Source organism: Dioszegia hungarica, assembly GCF_025882075.1.
Source record: "Dioszegia hungarica strain PDD-24b-2 chromosome Unknown MKK02contig_2, whole genome shotgun sequence".
NCBI classification, from domain to species: Eukaryota; Fungi; Basidiomycota; class Tremellomycetes; order Tremellales; family Bulleribasidiaceae; genus Dioszegia; species Dioszegia hungarica.
Window position 1 is genome coordinate 259,850 of NW_026515766.1, and position 20,866 is coordinate 280,715.

General features: G+C 57.3%; 7 protein-coding genes across 7 annotated transcripts; 1 reads left to right on the plus strand and 6 right to left on the minus strand.

Moving 5' to 3' along the window:
• Positions 1–148: 148 nt before the first annotated feature.
• Positions 149–1,326, minus strand: MKK02DRAFT_39448 (CTD kinase subunit gamma CTK3-domain-containing protein; the record flags this gene model as incomplete). The annotated part of the gene is made up of 6 exons (XM_053090599.1): positions 149–188; positions 241–608; positions 661–748; positions 799–884; positions 930–1,112; positions 1,165–1,326. 6 exons carry the CDS (start codon positions 1,324–1,326, stop codon positions 149–151), a joined length of 927 nt encoding a protein of 308 aa, XP_052948935.1.
• A 536-nt stretch (positions 1,327–1,862) lies between these two features.
• MKK02DRAFT_29276 (uncharacterized protein) lies at positions 1,863–10,522 on the minus strand (the record flags this gene model as incomplete). The annotated part of the gene is made up of 18 exons (XM_053087771.1): positions 1,863–1,924; positions 1,971–2,030; positions 2,089–3,071; positions 3,140–3,406; positions 3,747–3,954; positions 4,016–5,006; positions 5,164–5,298; positions 5,434–5,591; positions 5,661–5,726; positions 5,770–6,548; positions 6,579–6,730; positions 6,882–7,413; positions 7,469–7,532; positions 7,586–8,552; positions 8,653–8,894; positions 9,282–9,296; positions 9,340–10,309; positions 10,361–10,522. 18 exons carry the CDS (start codon positions 10,520–10,522, stop codon positions 1,863–1,865), a joined length of 6,813 nt encoding a protein of 2,270 aa, XP_052948936.1.
• Positions 10,523–10,837: 315 nt separating this feature from the next.
• On the minus strand, positions 10,838–12,227 carry MKK02DRAFT_29277 (uncharacterized protein; the record flags this gene model as incomplete). Its single annotated transcript, XM_053087772.1, has 7 exons — positions 10,838–10,896; positions 10,945–11,004; positions 11,053–11,113; positions 11,138–11,534; positions 11,564–11,828; positions 11,897–12,008; positions 12,066–12,227. The coding sequence occupies 7 exons, from the start codon at positions 12,225–12,227 to the stop codon at positions 10,838–10,840; spliced, it is 1,116 nt and encodes a 371-aa protein (XP_052948937.1).
• A 267-nt stretch (positions 12,228–12,494) lies between these two features.
• MKK02DRAFT_39454 (uncharacterized protein) lies at positions 12,495–13,958 on the minus strand (the record flags this gene model as incomplete). Its single annotated transcript, XM_053090600.1, has 4 exons — positions 12,495–12,583; positions 12,634–12,684; positions 12,738–13,713; positions 13,773–13,958. 4 exons carry the CDS (start codon positions 13,956–13,958, stop codon positions 12,495–12,497), a joined length of 1,302 nt encoding a protein of 433 aa, XP_052948938.1.
• A 2,004-nt stretch (positions 13,959–15,962) lies between these two features.
• MKK02DRAFT_18857 (peptidase family T4) lies at positions 15,963–17,317 on the minus strand (the record flags this gene model as incomplete). Its single annotated transcript, XM_053086015.1, has 5 exons — positions 15,963–16,261; positions 16,309–16,344; positions 16,390–16,429; positions 16,475–16,627; positions 16,661–17,317. 5 exons carry the CDS (start codon positions 17,315–17,317, stop codon positions 15,963–15,965), a joined length of 1,185 nt encoding a protein of 394 aa, XP_052948939.1.
• A 336-nt stretch (positions 17,318–17,653) lies between these two features.
• On the minus strand, positions 17,654–18,870 carry MKK02DRAFT_29279 (uncharacterized protein; the record flags this gene model as incomplete). Its single annotated transcript, XM_053087773.1, has 3 exons — positions 17,654–17,715; positions 17,768–17,821; positions 17,871–18,870. 3 exons carry the CDS (start codon positions 18,868–18,870, stop codon positions 17,654–17,656), a joined length of 1,116 nt encoding a protein of 371 aa, XP_052948940.1.
• A 499-nt stretch (positions 18,871–19,369) lies between these two features.
• Positions 19,370–20,835, plus strand: MKK02DRAFT_39457 (C3HC zinc finger-like-domain-containing protein; the record flags this gene model as incomplete). Its single annotated transcript, XM_053090601.1, has 5 exons — positions 19,370–19,453; positions 19,500–19,610; positions 19,666–20,095; positions 20,146–20,276; positions 20,332–20,835. The coding sequence occupies 5 exons, from the start codon at positions 19,370–19,372 to the stop codon at positions 20,833–20,835; spliced, it is 1,260 nt and encodes a 419-aa protein (XP_052948941.1).
• Between the last annotated feature and the right edge of the window lie 31 nt (positions 20,836–20,866).

Sequence of the window (20,866 nt, forward strand, 5' to 3'; positions counted from 1 at the left end):
CGTAGCTCTTTCGCTTGTCCATCTGCGCTGTTCCGGTGCTTGAAGCTCCTGGCGGGACTGGGCTGAGGGAGCAGTGGGCTTGGCTCTTGGCCCCCGGGACGACCATTCGTAGCTCGTGCTAGATCGTGAAGCAACCCGACTAATCCGATCACTTCACCTCACTCTGCATTCGAGCAATGCGCGCCTGCCTGGTACCGTCAGCTTCCGTCCCTCGCAGCAAATAAGGGAAGGCTAGCTCACTCTCGCATGATCCCCAAATCATCCTCGTCCAGCTCGCCCTCCGCCTCCCACATCGCATCAAACTCCACCTCCAAGGCCGTAGGATGCGGTACCACCACCCCATTCACATGCGTACCATCCCCCTCCTTCGCCGCAGAAACAGCCGGGACCGGCGGGGGCGGCATATTCCTCTCTGACACTCCAGCTGTTTTCCGCCGGGCTGAAGGAGAGGCGGGCGTTGCGGGCGATGTGGATGCGGGGGACTGGAACGAGAAGGCCATGGTGCCGGTGCCGGTGCCGGTGCTAGGCCGGGAAGGGTGAGACTTCGGTGACGCAGCGGATAAGGAAGGAATGGGGAGGATCCAGATACGTTCTCGGAGGCGCTTGTGCTATTTGTCAGCTTGAGCCTCATGTAAGATGGAAGAGAGCCAAGAAGCTTACTCTTTCGCGATCCTCCTCCATACGCCTGAGGATATCCGCATGTGAGAATGTCTCTTCATGTGAGCGTTTCTTATCGGAAGGGGGATGCCTGGATATCAGCCTCTCTGTTATACGTATCATGCGGAACCTCCAACGTACTGTCGCCTCGCCTCTAGCTTCTTGAGAACGTCGTCCACGATCTGCGGGTCCACCAGTCGCCTCAGACGCCAGCTATCGAGCACCTTCTTGGATCAGCCCCCGATATCGATCGTCCAGCTGGTTACACGTACCTGCTTGGTCGACTTGAGGTTGAGAACCCCCTCCCTCGTCTCTGGGATCACCCTCTCGACAATATCGCCCAGATCCCTGCCTACCAGTCCAAGATATGGCGCATCCGCGAGCGACAGGGGTTGACAAGCCTCAAGGAGCGAGTCGATGAAATACAGGATGTTGATGCGGGTATTCAGCGAGCCCTGCAACATCAGCTGGGAATCCTGCAAGAGCTGCGAGGGTAGAGAAGCTGACCTTCCCGCACTCCTCAGTGATACATTCCCAGAGATCCTCACCACACCGCGAGCCATATTTTATAGCATATGAAACGACCTTTTGGATGGACGGCTGCGAGGCGTTGAGCTGGCGTAGAAGCTTGAGGAAGTGCAGCCGGGCCTCGAAAGCGTCAAAGGTCATCTCGACTGGCTTATGATGCCTATTGTGAGGCTGCGTATAGCTTGAAGCTGTGTAGATATATGGAAAGAAGGCAGAGTGACAGGGGTTGCTGGTTGCACCTTTTGGCTCAGCCAAAGTTGCGGCTCCTTCCGACGGAACTGCAGTCGGCTATCAGGGTGGGCTTTGGACCTAGTGTCTGAGCTGCTGAAGGACTCTGGACTGCTCAGGGTATTCGCAGATATTGTTGATAAACCTAGCGTCGCTACGGATCCCATAATCCCGACTGAAAAAAGGAGACGTGGATTGATTACTGGCCGGAACCCCCCCTCCTCCCGGCGAGATAGATACGCTCGCAAGCTGATCATAACATCCTGCACCTGCTAGCTATGAGCGCAACCCGCGTACATCTCAGAGATTCCATAACCGTACTCACTCAAAGATCATCCGGGCACCGCCCACACGCCTCACAAGCCGGCGCCTCCTGTATCGCGTGCACCTTGAACACGTCCCCCTTGGATCGCTAGGGCAGCAACGTCGCAGGGATCCCGAACAGCCTTTCAAGCATTGCCATGCATCCTCATAGCACGCTGCGTCATGTCCTGGAACGCCGCATTCATCGCTGATACAGTCAGCACTGCCCTAGTGCGAGTGCAACCAGGACTTACCAGCAAGGGGGAACCGAGCTTTTTTGTGTTCCGCGCTATCGCCAGATTTGGTTGCCAGGTCTACAGGTCAGCTCGCTCATCTCGCACCAATCAAGCGATAGGTAGGGCCAGAACTCACAGGTATCATAGTTCCACCCACAAGACTTGCACTGTGGCGCCTCCTCGATCCGACAAAACTTCCAGACGTCCTTGGCGTGACGTGTCTTGGGCACGCCCATCCGCGTGTAGAGCTGCCGAATCTTTCCGCCCAGATGCTCTCCCATTCCCGCCATCACCGCCGGCGCCGCCAGTGAGCCCGACACATAGATATGCACCGATATAGGCGGATCTGGCATAGCCCCCGACCCACCGCCCATCTGCTGCCACGCCGCCATTCGATCCACCGCATGACCGGCAACAGCAGACGAGATCCGATGTACCGCCTGTTCTGGTCCGGGATCCGGCCCGCTGATATTGTCGATATCCCCGCCGACGAAGGGGAGGTACCACCGAGCGATCCGACCCATGATGATTGGCATTTGACCGAGACCGAGGTCGAGGTGCGCAGTGAAGACGGGGTCGTCGGACGACGGCTCGCCGCCCACGCGGGCAATGGCGGCGAAGGCGAGCGGGCCGGACGCGACGCCTTGGCAGATATCCGCGCTGCCGCCCAGGGTAGACAGCACGCTCCGAGTTTGAAGCTGCCTTGTGTCCAGGCTGGGGACGGGCGGCTGGATCCGGTTCGCGTCGTATCGCATCAACCTCTGAGGATCGAGGTAGGCTCCGGTAGAGAGGGCAGTCATCTTTGGGACCAGAGCCTTGAGCTTCTCCATTCCTTCACCGAGCCAGTCCGACTCCGCTCCGATATATTCCGCTTTGGCCCGAGGGTCTGCTCCGCCGACGAAAGACCAGCATGAGCGCCCTTGGCCGAGGATGGTAGAGTAGATGGGCTCGGCTTTGGAGCAATATTCGAGAGCAAGCCGTTTGGTGGTGCCGAGAAGTTGGCGCTTGGATTGGAGGCCAGAGGCAGCGGGACGGACATTGGTGCCGTAGAGAAGGGTGGGGAGATCATCGCATACGATGACACTGTAGAGGAGAGGGGATGCGATAGCGTAAAAATGTCTGTATGATCAGCGACCATACTTCGAGGCGATCCGCTGGGAAAAGATCAGGTCTCTCCGCCAAATCACGCGCCGTTCGGAGGGGATTGTTCTGCCCTCATAGGCCGGAGAGGCTGACAGCCACTCCCACCTACATGTTTCCAGCAGCAGACCCCACACGGCAGCCTACTGACCTTATTCACCCGCAATGCAGAAGCGAGGTCCGGCTGTCTGATCGAGCTGCGCTCATTGTTTCCTGTAGGTGGAGGAAGCGGTCGACGAAGGTGCCCTATCACTACCGTCCAGATCTCTGGAGGTAGCGTAACTGGACCTTCAGTGCGCTCGCTGTTGGCCATCCTGACTGAGTAGATGGATGAGTGAAGGTGGAGATGAATGGACGCGTCGCACCGAGGGATTTTGCTCCACATTCCTCAGTCTCAACCTGTCTCACCATGCCCGTGCGCGCAAAACTATATATAGAAGGTGAGGGTGCCCAGCCGCGGACACCCGATCATCAGCTGGCTTGCTTCTGAGGCGTAAGCGTGGAGATGGCCGTAGATGATGGCATGGTATATGTATATGAACAGCTGGTACGCGTCCGATAAACTGAGATCCCATAGTCCCTTCCCCTTCCCTCGCCTAACAGCCCTACCACCTTCATGTGTGACACCGATGCCCCTGCCCTTCCATCACCTACCGCCTGCCCGCCTGTACCGGTCTCTCGAAGAGGTCGAGATACCGGGCTAGGACTTGCCAAACCGATCTCGAGTCCGCTGTATCACCCGTACATAAGCTTCTCTCAGCACTATGATCAGCCAAAGCTACTCGAGACGAGGGAGTGAACGAACCATGCAGAGGGAACGTCGCACACTCGTCCGACGCGACTGATACCTTGTGCACAACGTCTGTCGATCAGCCAAGAACAGGCAGGTACAGTAGGCCAAATGATCTTGACCAAAGACTCACGCGTATCATAGCTCCAATGGCAGGCTGGACAAGGGGGCGCCTCCTCCATCTTGCAGAAACGCCAGATATCCTTCGTATGGCGTGTAGGAGGTATGCCAAAGATTTTGTATAGCTTGAGTAGTTCCGGACCGACGTGTTCCGCTAGGCCCTCTAGTACCAACGGGGTGGACAGCGATCCCGTCAAGTAGATAGTGGTGTCGGTCGGTAGATCCAGCCTGGAGGCCCCATGCTCCGACAAAATCCGCAGCCACTTGTGTGCTCGGTCCACCGCTGCGCTCGCGACCGATTCGCATAATTGGCCGACCGCGTCGATTGTCCCCGGATCCGAAGGATCATCTCCGTCTGGAAGACCGAGCTCAAAGGGTAGATACCAAGAGATGCGGCCGCCCATGCAGATCGCCACCGTACTGATACGGAGGTTGACGTGTGCGACATGCATGGGAACGGTACCTTTGGCGACCGCGAACGCTGCAAAGGTGAGCGACCCGAATGCGGCACGCTGGCATGTCGGAGCGTGGGCGGCACGCGGAGTGAGTCCGCCTTGCGCTTGAAGCTCGGACTCGTTCAGGCCAGGGACGGGCGCCTTCACACGCATAGCCTTCCAATAAAGATCGCTCTGAGGGTCGAGGTACGCGCCAGTGGAGATGGCCGGAGGCCTGTACCGCGCCATCCCCGCCAACGCGACATTATACCTCCGCCAAGCCTCGGCGTGCCTGTCGGTCTCTGCCTTGATATTTAGCCCCACCATGAGGGGGCTAGCGTCTCCGCCGACGAGGTAGAAGGTCGCGCCGCCGTTCCGGAGTAAGGAGTTGTACGTGGGCTCGTCCTTCGAGCAGTATTCAAGGCAGAGCCTTCTTGAGCCGAAGAGGAGGTCGCGCTTCGAGGGGATATCTTTGGCGACGGGAGGTAGATCGATACCGTAAGTGAGGGATAGGAAGTCGTCGGTGATGACGGTGTCGTAGAGGAGGGCAGCGGCGACGTTGTTGAGGATCTATATAGTCAGCAGAGGTACTCTAATAATGCCGACCTCCGGACCCTGTCACGGAAAGGACGAGATATTGTGAGATCAACACGGGACGTTCCTGGAGCCCATAATCGCCTCAAGCGCATATGATGTAGGTCAAACCAGACTAGAGACCTGTACACACCTTGTTCACTCTCATCAAAACAGCGAGTTCCGGTTGCCGGATCGAGCTCCGCTCATTCTTCCCCGTAGGAGGCGGCGTGGGGCGTTGAAGGTGGACTGAGACTTTGAGCCAGACCTCGGCTGGGAGTGAGATAGTCTGTTTAGGTTCGTGGACCATATTGAGTGATATGGGTAATCGAGAGAGAAGGAAGGTTGAAGTCGAAGTTGAAGTGAGTGGTTGAGTGAAGGGGAGGCGCCACATTCCTCAAGTCCGTGCGTCCACTTGGCGTACTCTGGCCATGAGCTTGCGTTCGACGCCGAGGTCTTGCTGCAACAGCAGATGAAGGACGTGCATCCACGTACTGTGATACAAGAAGGCTCCTGTATATGTTCCATCCGGTAGGCACGACCTCACGCTCTGCCCAGGCGCCCCAGAGCTTCTCGCGTGACCTTTATAAAAGCGGGCGTCATGGCTATTTGGATCAGCCCGAGCTTGTCTAGAGAGGGCAGACAACTTACAAGCCAGAGGGAAGGGAAGATCTGGGATCGCAGGTCGAAAGCTGGGGCTCATCTGACTGGACAGTTCTAACATCAGCGCGGTCCGCCCCAAGATGAGCGACAAGCTCACCTAGATCGTTCTTCCACGGACACGCCGTACACGGTGGGGCATCCTCGAGTCTAAAAAACCGCCATAGATCCTTGGTATGCTGCGTAGCGGGCACGCCGATGCGAGCGTACATTGTCCGTATCTTTGGTCCGAGATGCTCCGCCATACCCGCCAATACCGCCGGCGACGCCAGCGACCCGGGGAGGTAGATATTGACATATATCGGTATATCTGGGCACACGCCCGCTCCTCCATCCATCGCCTGCCATGACATGACCCTATCCACCGCATGGAAGGCGATGGACGAGGATAGGACGTTGATCCCATGTTGCAATTCCGAGCCGCCGTTATCCGCCCAATCAAAGAGATACCACCTGGCTTGGCAGCCCATGACGACCGGGATCGTGCCCGTCTGGATATCCGTATGCGCCGTGTATATCGGCCGGACGCTCGGATCGGCGTTCAGAACCGCGAGACCCGAGAAGGCGAGCGGACCGGAAACGACCCGCTGGCAGAGATGCGCCCCGCCTCCGGCCGTAGATAGGGCGCCGCGCGCTTTGAGCAGACGATTCTCAAAGTCGTGTATGGGCGGCTGGATATTGACGGCGTCGTACCGTTCCCGCCGCTGGTAGTCGAGGAACGCGCCGGTAGAGATGGAGCGAAGATCCGGTACGACCGCTTTGAGCCTTTCCAACCCCTCAGCCATCCAGTCGCTTTCCGCAGCGACCAGCTCCGACTTTTCCCGCATGCTGCCGCCTTCTATCATGGGGAAGAAGGCACGCCCAGTGACGAGCAGCTCCCTTTAGCTCGGCTCCTGTTTGGAGCAGTACTCGAGGTACAGCTTTCCGATCCGGCCGAGGAGCTTGCGCTTGGAGGAGAGGCCTCGAGCGGCGGGGGAGTTGTTGAGGCCGGCGAGGAGGGAAGGGAGGTAGTCGGAGATGACGGAGGAGTAGAGGAGGGGTGAGGCGAGGAGGTTGAACGTCTGCAGAGTTAGCTCAGATTGGGCAAAAGGTACGCCCCGCTCCAATAATGCTCGCCTAGCCCATGCTGGGCCACAGGGGTAGGTATGGCAGCCACTCGATTCCCGCACAGGTACAACCATCCTTACAGCAGAGCCTGCTCTATCTGCTTACCTTATTCACACGCATAGCGACAGCCAAATCCGGCTGGCGGATAGATCTGCGCTCGTTGTTCCCGCTGGGCGGAGGAAGCGGTTTTTGAAGCTTGACAATGACCTGCGCCCATATTTCAGGTGGTAGCGTCACAGGAGCCTTCGACAGCTCGGGTTCTGACATGATGAGGCTTAGAAACCGAGATGGGGGTGGATGTTGTAAGATCAAGATAAGAATAAGATGTCCTTTTTCCAGTCGCAGTACTTCGCTTGGAGCTTCGCTCCACATTCCTCGCGCAGGATCGAGGTCCGTGTACACTGTACTTGGTGGCTGATACTGAATACTGTCGTACGGGCTGTAGCCACCTCCGTAACAGTCCCTGCAACTACTACGGCGTCGACGTCTTTGGACATAGGATGTAGGCATGCATATCGCCATGTACAAAATCTTAAGCGGCAATTTCTCCTCGTGCCCGTGATCCGCCCGATTGGACATGAACATTGAGCGGCGATAGCATTTCGGGAAAGAAGCGCTCTGCAGTGATTCGGAACTGCTGTTTCATCACTGTTCCAGAGTCAGCCATGTTCTCAGCAGCTCTCGGCGCACACGCACCGCTAAGGGGAAATGTATGGTCCGCAGGTCCCGCGTACCCGGCTGGTGGGGTCTTCATATCTGCAGGTCAGCGCCAACCCCGTCAGCAACCAAGCCGATAGTCTGACACTCACGCGCTTCATAGCTCCAGGAGCAAGCATCACAAGGAGGCGAATCCGCCAGGCTGAAAAATTGCCAGACGTCCTTGGTATGGAGAGAGTCGGAGACGCCCAGATGACGAAAGGGTTGGTCAATGGCTGGCCCGACGTTCTCAGCTAGGCCAGAGAGAATGTAGGGAGCGGCGAGGGAGCCCGAGAGGTAGACATCGACCCAGATGGGTGGATCGGCATCCGCATGCTCAGGCATTCGCGCGGAGATGGACCTCCAAGACCAGGCCCTGGCTGCCGCATGTGTTGCGATGGCCTTAGACAGCACAGCGACGCCCCACTTGGGCCCGGGATCTGCTGTACTGGAATCGTACGGCAGATACCAGCGGCTGATCCCGCCGTTGACGGTAGGCACGGATCCAGTCGCAGGATCGAGGTGGATGGCGCGGATGTTCTCGTCGACTGCCGAGGTGGGAGAGATAGAGGAGAAACCGGCAAAGCTGAGGGCCCCGCCAGCCGTCCGCTGGCATGAGTAGGCGTCGCGGACCAGACCTGAGAGGGGCGTGCGACATCTCAGCTGGTTCTGATCCAGATTGGCGATAGGCGGTTGCGCCTCCTTTGCCGCCGATTGGAGGTCCGTTTGGGCGTCGAGCATGGCGCCAGTTGAGCAGACCCTCATCAGGGGCAAGGTGTCCCGAAGTTGCTCGATCCCGTCCGCAGTCCAGCTGCACTCCGCCCCGACGAATTCCGCCAGCTCGTGAGGGGTGGCACCGAAAAGAAGGAAGAAATCGCCGCCGTTCCGAAGGAGAGTATGATACGTGGGCTCGTCTTTGGAGCAGTACTCGAGGTACAGCTCCTCGATACAGCCGAGGAGTTGGCGCTTGGAGGAGATGTCTGGGGTAGCAGGAGGGCCGTCGAGGCCGTATAAGAGGGAAGGGAGGTGGTCGCAGATGACGTTTCGGTAGAGAAGGGGTGTAGTAAGGTCGTTGAATATCTAGTGTATCAGCTATGTAGATCTGACACAGCGGTTGACGAGGCGGCCCCGGCGCCGGCCGCCGAAGCAACTGGCGCGCATAAGCTCAGCAGCTGCTCACTTTGCTTACGGACATCAAGACCGCCAAGTCTGGCTGACGAATACTGCTCCGCTCGTTGTCGCCGGTCGGAGGAGGGAGTGGTCGACGGAGCTGACTGATAATGACCGCTAAGATCTCCGGCGGCAGGGTGACTGTCCTGTCGGAGATTTCGGTGTCCATCATGGTTGAGGAGAGGAGAGAGAAGGTGATGAAGATTGAGAGGCGCAACGTTGAGTGATTTTGCGAAGGGGAGGCAGAAGCTTCTGAACGTTAGCTCCACATTCCTCAACCTAATCCAGATCCGTGCGTTTATCATTGAGGCCCGCCTGATATAGCCCCCGTGCGGCTCACTCAGAAGCAGAGTGTTGCCCCGACTCGCCCGGCTTAGACAGGACTCACATTGAGGGAGTCAAGAGGCACGTATCATACATCAAGACCATAATGCAAGCTCGTCTGCTCCGCCCAGGGCGAGCCTTCGATCCGTACCCAGCTATGCCGCCGATGTACCGAGTGTATGGTTGATGACAGAATCGAATGCGTGCGACATGTCCACCCTAGCTTCAGCTGTGGCTCTGCGATGAGACGGGAAGGCTTACAGCTGAGATCAAATGTCGCATTCTTGGGACCCCGGTCTCGGCCGTTTCGCCCACCTTCTTTGTGTAGATCTGGAAATCAGCATTTCGCTCTCCTCCAGTGGTACAGACTTACGCGTCGCAGGATTCCACGAGCACCCCTTACAAGTCGGCGCCTCCTCGATGCGATGAAACCGCCAAACGTCCTTCTTGTGCTGCGATTCCGGTACGCCCATCCGCTTGAACACCTGTCGGGTCTTGGGACCGACATGTTTCGCCAGACCCGCAAATATGGCTGGTGTAGCGAGTGGTCCAGAGAGGTAGATATCGACTTGGATGGGCGGGTCGGTCATTTGAGAAGGCGGGACCTGCTGAGCGAGTTGACGCCATGTTTGGACCCGATCTACGGCGTGCAGTGCGATTGAGGCGTACAGCTCGTATAAAGCTTGCTGGAGACCACCAGGACCGGTTTCGCTGGTATCGTTCGACAAGTACCAGCGAGCATATCCGCCGAGTACGACCGGTAGGGTCCCCGTTGCGGGGCCGAGGTGGGCGGTAAAGCTTGGGCGCCTGAGCGTGGGATTGGGATCCAAAGCCGCGATTGCGGCAAAGGCCAGAGGCCCCGCCGCGACCCTCTGGCAGATATCCGTATAGCCCGCGACCGCCGAGATGTTGATCCGCGCTCTGAGCAGACGCGGTTCCTGGTTGGGAATAGGCGTCTGCGAGCGGTCTGCTGCCTTGTGAATAGCCGTCTGAGCGTCGAGAAATACACCTGTAGACACTGACTGAGAGTCAGGGAGCATCTCTCGTAGACGCTCCAGCCCGTCTCCGAGCCAGTCGCTTTCGGCCCCGAGGAACTCGGCCTCTTCGCGCGGATTAGAGCCGACGAGGGTGAAGAACGCGCCGCCGTTGAGGAATAGAGAGGGATATGTGGGTTCATCCTTTGAGGAGTATTCGAGATACAGCTTGTGGATGCGCCGTAGGAGGTATCGCTTGGAGGGGAGGCCTGGAGAGGCAGGTGGATCGTCGAGGCCGTAGAGGAGGGATGGGAGGTGGTCGGTAATTACGACTCGATAAAGGATCTTGGCGGTTAGGATGTTGAACATCTACAAAGTCAGTATATTCAGGATGAGGTTTCTTAGGCATACGACAAGTACCTTATTCACCCTGCACGCAGAACACAAGTCTGGCTGGCGAATGGAGCTGCGTTTGTTGATTCCCGTCGGCGAGGGTAGAGGTCGACGAAGATGGGTGATGACGACCGCCCAGATCTCCGGTGGCAGCGTCACTGCGGAACGTGAGGTCTCGCTTTCGATCATGGCAGGGCGTGTATAGATAAATGGACGAAGAAGATGAGATGAAGCTGATAGCTGAAGACGAGCAGAGTACTCCTCGCCCGCCCCGCCGCAAAGCCGATTTTCCGCTCCACATTCCTCAATCCCGATCTCGTGACATGGGTGCAAGCTGTAGCAGCTCGTGTTTCATTGCTTCCCTCGGCCTCACAGCCGGAGACAGGAAGACTGGAAGGTAAAGATACGCCTACATGCAGGATGACTCTCCGCTCAGATATCACGATCGTGTTGGAACCATGGTTTCCGGTAAAAACTAATCGATTAATCCGCGACTCCTAACCCTCAGCCGCCAGAATCATACGAACCTGAGGCAGGAACTTCTGGAAACGTCTCGGTGATCACTACGGATCAGCACAGCCGCACGGGAGACCTAGTAGATCTGGACTGACCTGATTGTGTCTCAGCGCGGTAGGCATTTGCTACGCCTTTGGACAGCGGTGCTCGCGGCTCTATTGATCGAGTCAGCGCGACCTCCTCTCAGATCCAGACTCGCTCACCCGACTCAACAGTAGACCGAGACCACCCACACGCCTCGCATGGCGGAGCCAGTTCTCCCGGCTAGAAATTGAAGACGTCCCTCACGTGACGAGATGTGGGAATCCCTAACGCGGTGTACGTCTTCCTCACCGCGATCGGGACCGACTTGCGCAGAGTCTCCACGATGGGCTGCTCGCCGAGAAGCTCGTTTAGGTAGATGTCGAGGAAGATAGGTGGGTCCCGGTCCGCCGCTGATGGGTCAAGCTTCCTGTATTCGCCCAGCCGCTCGACGACATGACCGATCAAAGACGCGGAGAGGAGCTGCAGCAGCTGATCCAGCTCATCTCCGGCATCCGGGAGGGACAGTGGTACATCCCAGTACCACCGCGCTTGTCCACCGAGAACGACGGGTATAGCTGCGCCCGCATTCGATACATCCGCCCGGTAGTTCATCGCCCCGGTGTAGCGAATGTGAGCGGGCCAGCGACGACCCACTGACACGCTGCGCCAATGTCAAGACCGGTAACGAACCTTGACAGCGCTTGCCGAGCCGAGACGTTTCGCTCGTCGAGAAGGGCGTTCCGGGGAACACGGACGAAAAGCTCCGAATAGTCGTCCAGCTCCCATCCGAGATACGCGCCCGTCGAGACGACCTTGAGGCGAGAGAAGGCGCCTGATCTCGCCAGCTTGCCCAAGCTACTTGAGACCCCTTCGCACTCTGCGATCGCGAGGGCGTCCAGGCCTCGCTCCGTAGGCTGCACCAACCCCAATGAACGCCGCCGCGGGAGAGGAGGGTCTGGTAGTGAGGCTGCTCCTTCTCGTTGAGCTCTAGGAAGAGCTTTCTCGTGTGGCCGAGGAGTTGACGCTTGGATGGGATGTCGGGGATAGGAGGATCGTCGAGGCCGTAGGAGAGGGAAGGGAGATTAGAGGTGATAATGGTGGAGTAGAGGTAAGGCGCCGCGAGATTGTTGAACAGCTACAGTATCAGCTTGCTCCTCGTATCGAGACGATATCATAGAGGGAAGACACAGACCTTGCTGACCCTCACCACGGCTGCCAGATCAGGCTGTCTGATGTCGTCTCGGGTTACTTGAGCAGGTGGAGGCGGAGGGACCCAGACAAGCTGCTGGAATACCAGCTGCCGAATATCGGGAAGAAGAGCCACCGAACCACTAGTCTCCGCCTGAATAGCCATGATGCAGACAGTGGTATCAGGATTATTGGGAACAAGGTAAGGTCAAACACCAAGATCGCCGGTTGTTGGAAGCGTCGTCTCGGACCGACATTCCGCGCATATTAAGGGACTCACGCGTGGGGTATCGAGTGACACCCTGCATTAGGTTTGCGTCTCTGCACCGGATGATACGAGGCAGAGGCCTCACTAAGCTACAGTCATATAGATGGTGGCCCTAGATTACAATCATTTACTGTACACTAAGCAGGGAATCACGGTCGGCACTCTTCAAAACCCCAGACTCGACTCGTCCCGCCCCCTGAATTCCAGTAGCGAGCGAGCCCGCGGTATCAAGTCCTCATAAGCCTTCGCAAGCACTGTAGACTTATCAGCGCAGCACATTGATTACAATGCACTATACACTGACCGCCTTTAACGCGCATCAAACTCAGACTCGGGAGAGGCGATTTCTGGTTCGCTGGCAAGGTCAGTTGGCCTTCAATCACCTCACGATAATAGCGGACGACTCACGAGGCACTGTAGGAGACCAGTAGCACGCCTCGCATGCGGGTGCTCTCCCGATAGGCTCAAAGGTCCAAACATCCTTTTCGCACCATTCCGACGGTAGGCCAAGGAGTTCGTACATCCGGAGTATGGTCGTAGGGATATCGCTTCGGAGCGCTTGCAAGATGGGTGTCTGTGCAAAGCGGTCGGCGAGGAAGATGTCGAGATGGATGGAAGTGTGGCCGTACATAGCCTCGGCGGCAGGATGTATCTTTGGCCAGCTCTGCACGGCAATGAACCGCTCGACCGCGTGGAGGAGGATGGCGTACACCAACGCGTGAAGTGCGGTACCGAGTACTGCCTCAGTGTCTGGTCCGCCTGCTGGCGGCTGCACATCGTAGTACCAGCGCGAAGTACGGCCTAGGCAGACTGGGATGGCCGCGGACTCGGTTGAGATATGCGCCCTGAAAAGAAGCGGCTTCCGTGGAGTCTCGAACGTCAGTGGGCCGGTGCCAACCCACTGACACACACTCTCGACGGGGACATCGGCGGCCAGGTCGATCAGGACTCCACCCGCTCTGAACATCATGCCCGGCAGGTCCGGGTGTATGGAGCGAAATCCGAATAGACGCTTGTAGTAGTCACCTTGCCGTCCCGTATATGAGCCTGTTGAGATGGACGTGAGGTTCCGGAACGCTTTCATGACTAGTGCCAGGGCCATGCCTTCCGTGACGGCCCTGCACTCTTCATGGGCGAATGTGGACGCCTCCATGCCCGTAGGCTCGACAAGGTGAAAGTAGGCGCCGCCGTGGGCAAGGAGATTGGTATATCCCGGCTCGCCTTTTTCGATATACTCCAGGTATAGTTTGCGAGTGTAATTGAGGAGCTCAAATTTACTGGGTACGCCGAGGACTGAAAAGGTGTCGAGGCCGTAGGTGAGGGAGGAGAGATTGCAAGTACGGATTGTGGAATAGAGGTAGGGTGCGGCAATTTGGTTGAAGAGCTATCCGATCAGCAGGATCTCGTCCAGGCGGATGACTTGAGTCAAGAGTCATATCTTACTCGACTCGTCCTCATCAGCAGTGCTAGGTCTGCCTGGCTGAGATTACGGCGCTCAGCCCGCTCGGACAGGAGTGGAGGAGGGCGCAGGAGGTGACGAAAGATTTCCGCGTAAATCTCTGGTAGCAGCTTGGCGGGCGGACTGTGAGGAGGAGTCCCAGCCGCGGCGTCCTCGTCGGGATCAGGCATGCCGACGTCAAGTAGGACGAACAATTCCATATCTGCTGGTGAGGGGTACAGATGAACGAGAGATCGTCATTGGCGCTGGCCCTTGGCTGCCCCCCATCCATGCTCCACATTCCTCAAACCAGCCCTGTCCCTGAATCAGCATCCGGCATCTATCGACTATCGACCTCTAGGTCGAGCTATGTAGGACCCTCGCGTCCCTCGCGTCCCTCAAAGGCCCCGCCCCAGAGCATATAGATGGAGGTGGACGATTTGTTTATGCGGATGACGGCCAACCTGCCGCCATATCAAGATTCATCTTTCCTATGCTACAGGAAAGATTGGCGGTTGTCCGAATACGCCCATCTCATACTGACGGTGTCCCGAGAAGCATGTAAGCCCTCGGTACCAGGTCCTCATAGACCTTCGCGATGACTGTATACAGTCAGCTGGTACCCCCATCTTGATACTTGGGACGTACTGGCTGACGCCGTTGATCCACTCATGCTCGGAAGGCGGGTTGTCTTCTTCTCTGATACTATCAGCTCTATTCCTTTCCGTCCCAGGCAGAACCACAAGAGCACTCACGAGGTAGCGGAGGTGACCAAAGGCACGCCTGACATGCAGGCGCGGTCTCGATGGAATTTAACGTCCAGACGTCCTTTTCATGCCGAGACGGCGGGAATGTTACCGCCTTGTACAAAGCCCGTAGGTTTGCCGGGATGAGGGTGCGGAGTGATTGTAGGATGGGCTTTTGGGCCAGATAATCGGCTAGGTAGATGTCCATCTGGATAGAGGAGTCTGGGCGTATTCGCTCTGAGGCCGGACCATGGTGTTCTCGATTCCGTACAATTGCGATCCGATCGACGGCGTGTGCGAGAAGGGCATTGACCAATACCATGAACGCCTTCCTCAGCGCCGCCGTAGGTTGGAGACCCTCCAATACCAGTTGAGCGTCATAGTACCACCGAGAGGTACCGCCGAGGACGACGGTCATGGCCATGTCGGGGTCCCGGATGTGCACCCGGTAGTTGAGCGGCCCAAATGGGGATCCAAACGTCAATGGACCGCTGTCCTCCCATTGACAGGCAGTGACGACCGGTGCCTCGACCGCGAGCCGCGACAAGACCCCTCCCGCCAGTATACTCGGACGGTAGAGGACCGAATCCCGAGGGGTGGGCGCGAGGAGACGCTTGTAGTCGTCGCTCTGCTATCCGAGGTACGCGCCCGTCGATGTGGAGGTGATGCGCTTGAGCGCGCCCCATTGATGCAGCTTGTGCAGGCTTTCGGCGATCCACTCGCACTCTGTGGATGCGAACGCGGTGACTTCTTTTTGATTGGGTAGGATGAGGTCAAAGTAGGGACCGACGTGCGTGAGGAGAGTGATGTATCCGTGCTGATTCTTGTTGATGTACTCCAGGTAGAGCTTGCGGAGGTAGCCGAGGAGTTGGTGTTTGGAGGGTACGCCGTGGATAGGAGGGAGGTCGGGGCCGTAGGCGAGGGAAGAGGGATTACAGGTGCGGACGGTGGAGTGGAGGATGGGTGCTGCGAGTTGGTTGAAGAGCTAAAGCCGTCAGCAAGGTCTCGATCGAGCTGAGCTGAGCAGATCAGGGAGGTATATGTCACCTTGCTTATTTTTCATTACGGACACTAGATCCGTCTGACGTACATGACACCGCCAGGCGCGCTCGGGCGGAGGAGGTGGGGTCTGGAGGAGATGACCAAAGATCTTTGCAAGAAGCTCAGGCAATAGCGTCACAGGCGGACGAGTACCGGGATCTTCCGTTGCGGCGCTATCGGCTTCAGGCATGGCTGTAGGGCCGTGTATGAGCAAGTCAAGACACAAGCTGGTATGAAGGAGGATGGATCAAGAGTTTTGTCCGACCTCAGCGCTCAGCTTTGCTCCACATTCCTCAAACCTTGTCTGCTTTGGAGTCCAGCAAGGTCATGCCTGCTGACGAACCGCGGAATCTAGTGAGAGAAACACCAAGAATACTGCAGTTCTGGGACGACATGATACATGCATACTCACGCTGTAAACGGAACAGGAACATAATAATTCTTCATCAACCGCTGCAGCACGTCCGTCGGCAATCCCTCCATCCGCATCCCTCCAGGCCCTTCCATGCTCTCCGCACTCGTCAAAACATTGTATATGGCCTCCTCGACCGAGTCCGCGACTGCCTCAAACAAGCCGTTGATCCCTTCTGTATCGATAATGTCGATAGAACCGACCACGGTGGGGGTGAAGCGGGTGACCGATGCGTCTTTGGGGATGTGTGCGGCTGTCGAGAAGGCAAAGAAGATGTCACCGGATGAGTTTGCGCCTGTCTGATCAGCGGGAGTCTCCTACTTGTTGAGGGGTTGGATATACCCCATCCGCCAACGCGAGCTAGACCGACGGTCGCTCCTAAGCTATCAGTATTGAGGTGATATAAGGGCGACGGAGACTCACGAGTTGCGAGTCGTTTAAGCTGGATGGGGAGTAGCGGAGCCTGAGGACGTCATTATAGCTCGGGCATATACGTGAAGACACTCACATCTGTAGCGATGACAATGATGATAGATCCGTCCTTCTGTCTCTCCTCGACCGGCGCTTCTGGCTTCTTGCTAGCTTGCGCTGCTTCCTCCTCCATGAGGAGTCTACCGATAGGTACGTTCCCAATCGTAAGATCGCGCTTGGCGCCGTAGTTCTGGGTATCAGCACACCTCTCTGCTACACTTACAGCTTGAACCAACGCTGCGACCGTATACACCACCTTCTCCTCCCCCCCATCCTTCTTGATCACCCCTTCCACGACTCGGCTCGCACTCCCCGTCCCACCCTTATAACCCTGACAGCACATCCCCGTCCCGCCCCCCGTATTCCCCTCTGGCACCCTGTCCGCACTAGCCTCCTCAATCCCCCGAACGACCATATCCGACTTGATCGCCATGGCGCCTATATCGCTCATATACCCATCATACGTCTCCCCGACAACTGGCAGCAGAAACCAATCTACCAGCCCATCTTGATTTTTGTACTTGTCCACCGCGTACTCGTAGATGCCCGAATAGCACGGTCCGACCGCGAACGAATTGGTCAGGATGACGGGCGAGTTGAGTATCCCCGTCTCCTCGATCCAGTGACTACCGGTCATTTCCCCGCTTCCGTTGAATTTGAAGAAGGCGGCGTGGCAGCCATCGTGGAACCATTCGCGCCGAGGGAGAATGGTAGTGACGCCGGTATTGACGATCGTGGGGGAGGTACGACAGAGGGATTCGGTATGGACTAGGACACCGGGAACGTCGGTCAAGGAATTAAGCGGGCCGGTGGGGTATCGCCCGATAATGATGTCGGGGATGATCTCCCGGATACGCCCTCGGGGAGTTGAGCTGGTCATCTGGGACATGGAGAGTAGATGGAGGTTGAGGAGCAGATAGCTGGGCGTCCATCTTGCCTATAGTCTATTTATGTATGGAGTCCAGTGAGTCGAAGTGGCTCGAAACCGCATGGGCCGATAATCTTTACGTTATTCGGATCCGGCTCTCGACCTCTTTTGACAGTCTCTTGACTCGGTGAGCATCGGGTGCATGACGCGTCACTGAGGCCTGCGGAGCCTGACGACGCATCTACTCTCCCTCCCAGAATAGGATTAGTACCACATCCACACGCCAACACGGCAGATACATCCGACAATGGACCAAATTCCAGACCTTCCTCCCAGCGCCGTGGCCGTTCATTTCCCCTTGAGGAGACTTTGCGCTTGCGGAATCATCGCCCTGACGGCATCGCCGATGACTGGAAACGTCAGCAGAGATCGCACTCATACTGCGACCGAGATATTACTCACGAGAGCGGACCTGCTTGACGTATTCGGGTGTAGAGGGGGGCGAGCTGGGAGCGTCTACTAAGATCAGCTTCGATCCCGCTCTCTTAATCCCTGCCAGACTCACCAGATGAGGAGCAGGTCCAGCCGCAAGCCTCGCACGGAGGCGCCTCGTGCAGAGGGAAGAAGTTCCATACATCCTTGGCATGACGTGTAGGGGGGAAGCCGACCCCCATGTACATCATCTTCATTCCCGTCGGGAACGACCCTTGTATGACGTCCAGGAACCGAGGTTCCCCGAGCGGCGCTGGAAGATAGATATCGACGTGGTTGGGCGGGTCGACGTCCGTCCGGCCCGAAGACCGCTGGAGTCTGCGGTAAGCCATGACGCGCTCGATAGCATGGCCGATGAGCGACCCGACAAAGATGTTGACTTTGTTCTTGAGGGTGGGGATCTCGTGCGAGTCAGGAAGACAGTAGTACCACCGAGAGTGACCGCCGAGGATGACGGGAACGCCGATACCAGCATAGTCGATGTGCGCGCGGTATTGGAGATCTTGCATCAGAGCCGGGAACCCGCGCTCGCTTTCCCCGATATCGAGGCGCTGACAAGCTGTCTCGACGTTGGTGTGGAATGCCACATCGCCGAAAGCGGCTGGAGCGAGGTAGTTACGGTCCTCGCGCTGGTCGGACGGTCCTCGTACGCGGCGGTCCGTGATGAGCTCCCCGCGCGCGTCAGACTGCCAGGCGTACGATTTCGTCGAGAGATACCGTAGCCTCTGCAAGGCGCGGGAAGTGTTCAGCTTTGTCAAGCTGTCGTTGATCCAGCCCTGCTCCGCCGCGGTAAATGCGTCAATGTCCTTGGGGATAGGTAGGATGAGGTGAAAATACGCCGCGCCGTGGATAAGAAGGCTGAGGTAGGCTTCGTCCTGTCGGCGTACTCTAGGGATAGGCGCTGCGTATAGCCAAGAAGCTGTAGCTTGGAGCATACTCTGGAGGTACGAGGGAGGTTGAGGCCGTAGGATAGGGATGTGGGGTTGCTGGTGTTGATATTGGCGTACAGGTATAGTGCGGCCATGTTGTTGAAAAGCTACCTCATTAGTCAAACTCTCGGTACTGAAAAGCATCGGCGAACGGAAGGGCTCAGACACACACCTTCGAGACCCTCATCAGGGCCGCCAATTCTGGTTGACAGAGACGGTATTGCCAAGGCTGAGCAGGCCGGACTGCCGGAGGTGGGACTCGGCGGAGTTTGCTAAAGATGATAGCTAGGACCTCGGGTACCAGGTTTACAGATGAGCTAGGCCTGTACATATCGGCCGGAGCGGCATCAGCCACTTCTGTGATAACGCGTGTGTCCACCGCTCCGAGGAGCTGGGCTGGTGGGAGATGAGATAAAGAGGCAGAAGCAAAAGGGCCCGGCCAGATCCACATTCCTCAGCAGCTTTCCGACGGAAGAGACAAGGCCACCAGCAAAAGCTCAGCGACATCACGGTCGATTATACTGTCGTAACACATCTATCTGATCTAGTACTGACCTTGTCAAGCATCGCTAAGACTTCTAGAGCCTGCAGCTGATACTGGCACCTATCGCTGGAGAGAAAAGCAGAGCGCGCTAGAGACAGGATGAGCGACACAGCGGACGAAGACCTGCGGGACGTCTTCAAGCTGTTGTATGATGAGGACGACTGGTCATCCGGAGACGATGAGGTGAGTAGCGCACCGCTGATGCGCTAGCTATAGGTCTGATGAGCAGGCTTATGCTAAGAATCCCGAAGCTGGACCGGCGGAACCTGAGGTCGAGCAGGTCGAGGTTGAGTTGGAGGGCACGAGTACCACTGAAAGGCATCTTGAGCGATATAGCCGAGTAAGTCGGACCGCGACGGCTCGCAGCTTCCCGAGAGGTATAGCTGACGTCGTAGAAACGATTAATAGATGGCTTAAATGATCTCTTGAATCCCAATATCAAGCGACAGCGGGTCTACTCCCCAAAAACCGTCGCATCCAGCTCGTCAATTCCCTGTACATCATCTTTCCCCTCTCTTCCTCCTCCATCGACGTACGCTCCCTTCTCGCCCCTACCCTTACTCTCTCGCTTGAGGACGTTCGAGCCAGCGACATATTCGCCGTCAATACCATCCCCGCTCGATCCGGTCCAGGCGGCTCTCCATGGATGGACCAACGGCGCGCGGGACACGCTATCCTGCGGAGTCTGCAGTGCCAGGTGGGAGCTGTGCGGAGTGGCAGAGATACCAGAAGAGAAGATCAGGGTGGAGGTGGCTAGGCGGATGCAGGCGGGATTGGTGAATAGGCATCGAAAGGATTGTTCGTGGAGGGTGCGGCGGTCTCCTGGTGAGCTAGGCGAGGAGCCTGAAGATGTGGTAGACTTGCTCATCCTCTAGAATCGCTTTACGGCCAGCTGCGGCGCTTACTGCATCCACCTACGACCTCCAACATACAGTCCCTGGCGGCTGGTCTCGAGCGAGAATGTGTCGCAAAGGCGAACAGCGAATTCAGACGGTCAAGCCCGCTGGTACGTTGTCCTTACCCTAGTCCTAGACTTCTGGACGATATAGCTGATCTGAAAGAGTATCACCGAAATATCAAATCTTGTTACTCGCATTGACACCCGTCTGCATTCAACCGCACCAGCCAACATGGAACCCATCGAATCTTCAACCTCCATCACTCACCACGTCTCCAGCTTCGCTGCTGTCCTCGCCGTCTTCTGCTGGTATCCCTTTCATCCCAACGGGCCGGCACACACCCTATCCGACGAGGCCGGCTCACGGCGCACGGACATGGTGCAGTGCCGGCTGTGCGAGCGGCGGATCGGACTTTGGGCGCACCGAAACTCTTTTGGTGGTCGATCAGGGTTGGAGTGGACGAAGGGCCGGACGTTTGATGTCCTGGAGGAGCACCTGGCTTGGTGTCCTGTCAGAGAGACAATACAGGGCAAGGGGTGGTGGGAGGATCTGGCGCTACTGAAGGAGAAGGAGAAGGGAGACTCGGCGGGGACTAAGGGGTGGATAACGCTAAGCGGGAAGATGGAGGTGAAGCCGTGGCGGAGAGCGAGGATCGTGGAGATGTAGTCAGCCGGGCGGTTCAGCGAGTCCAGCGATG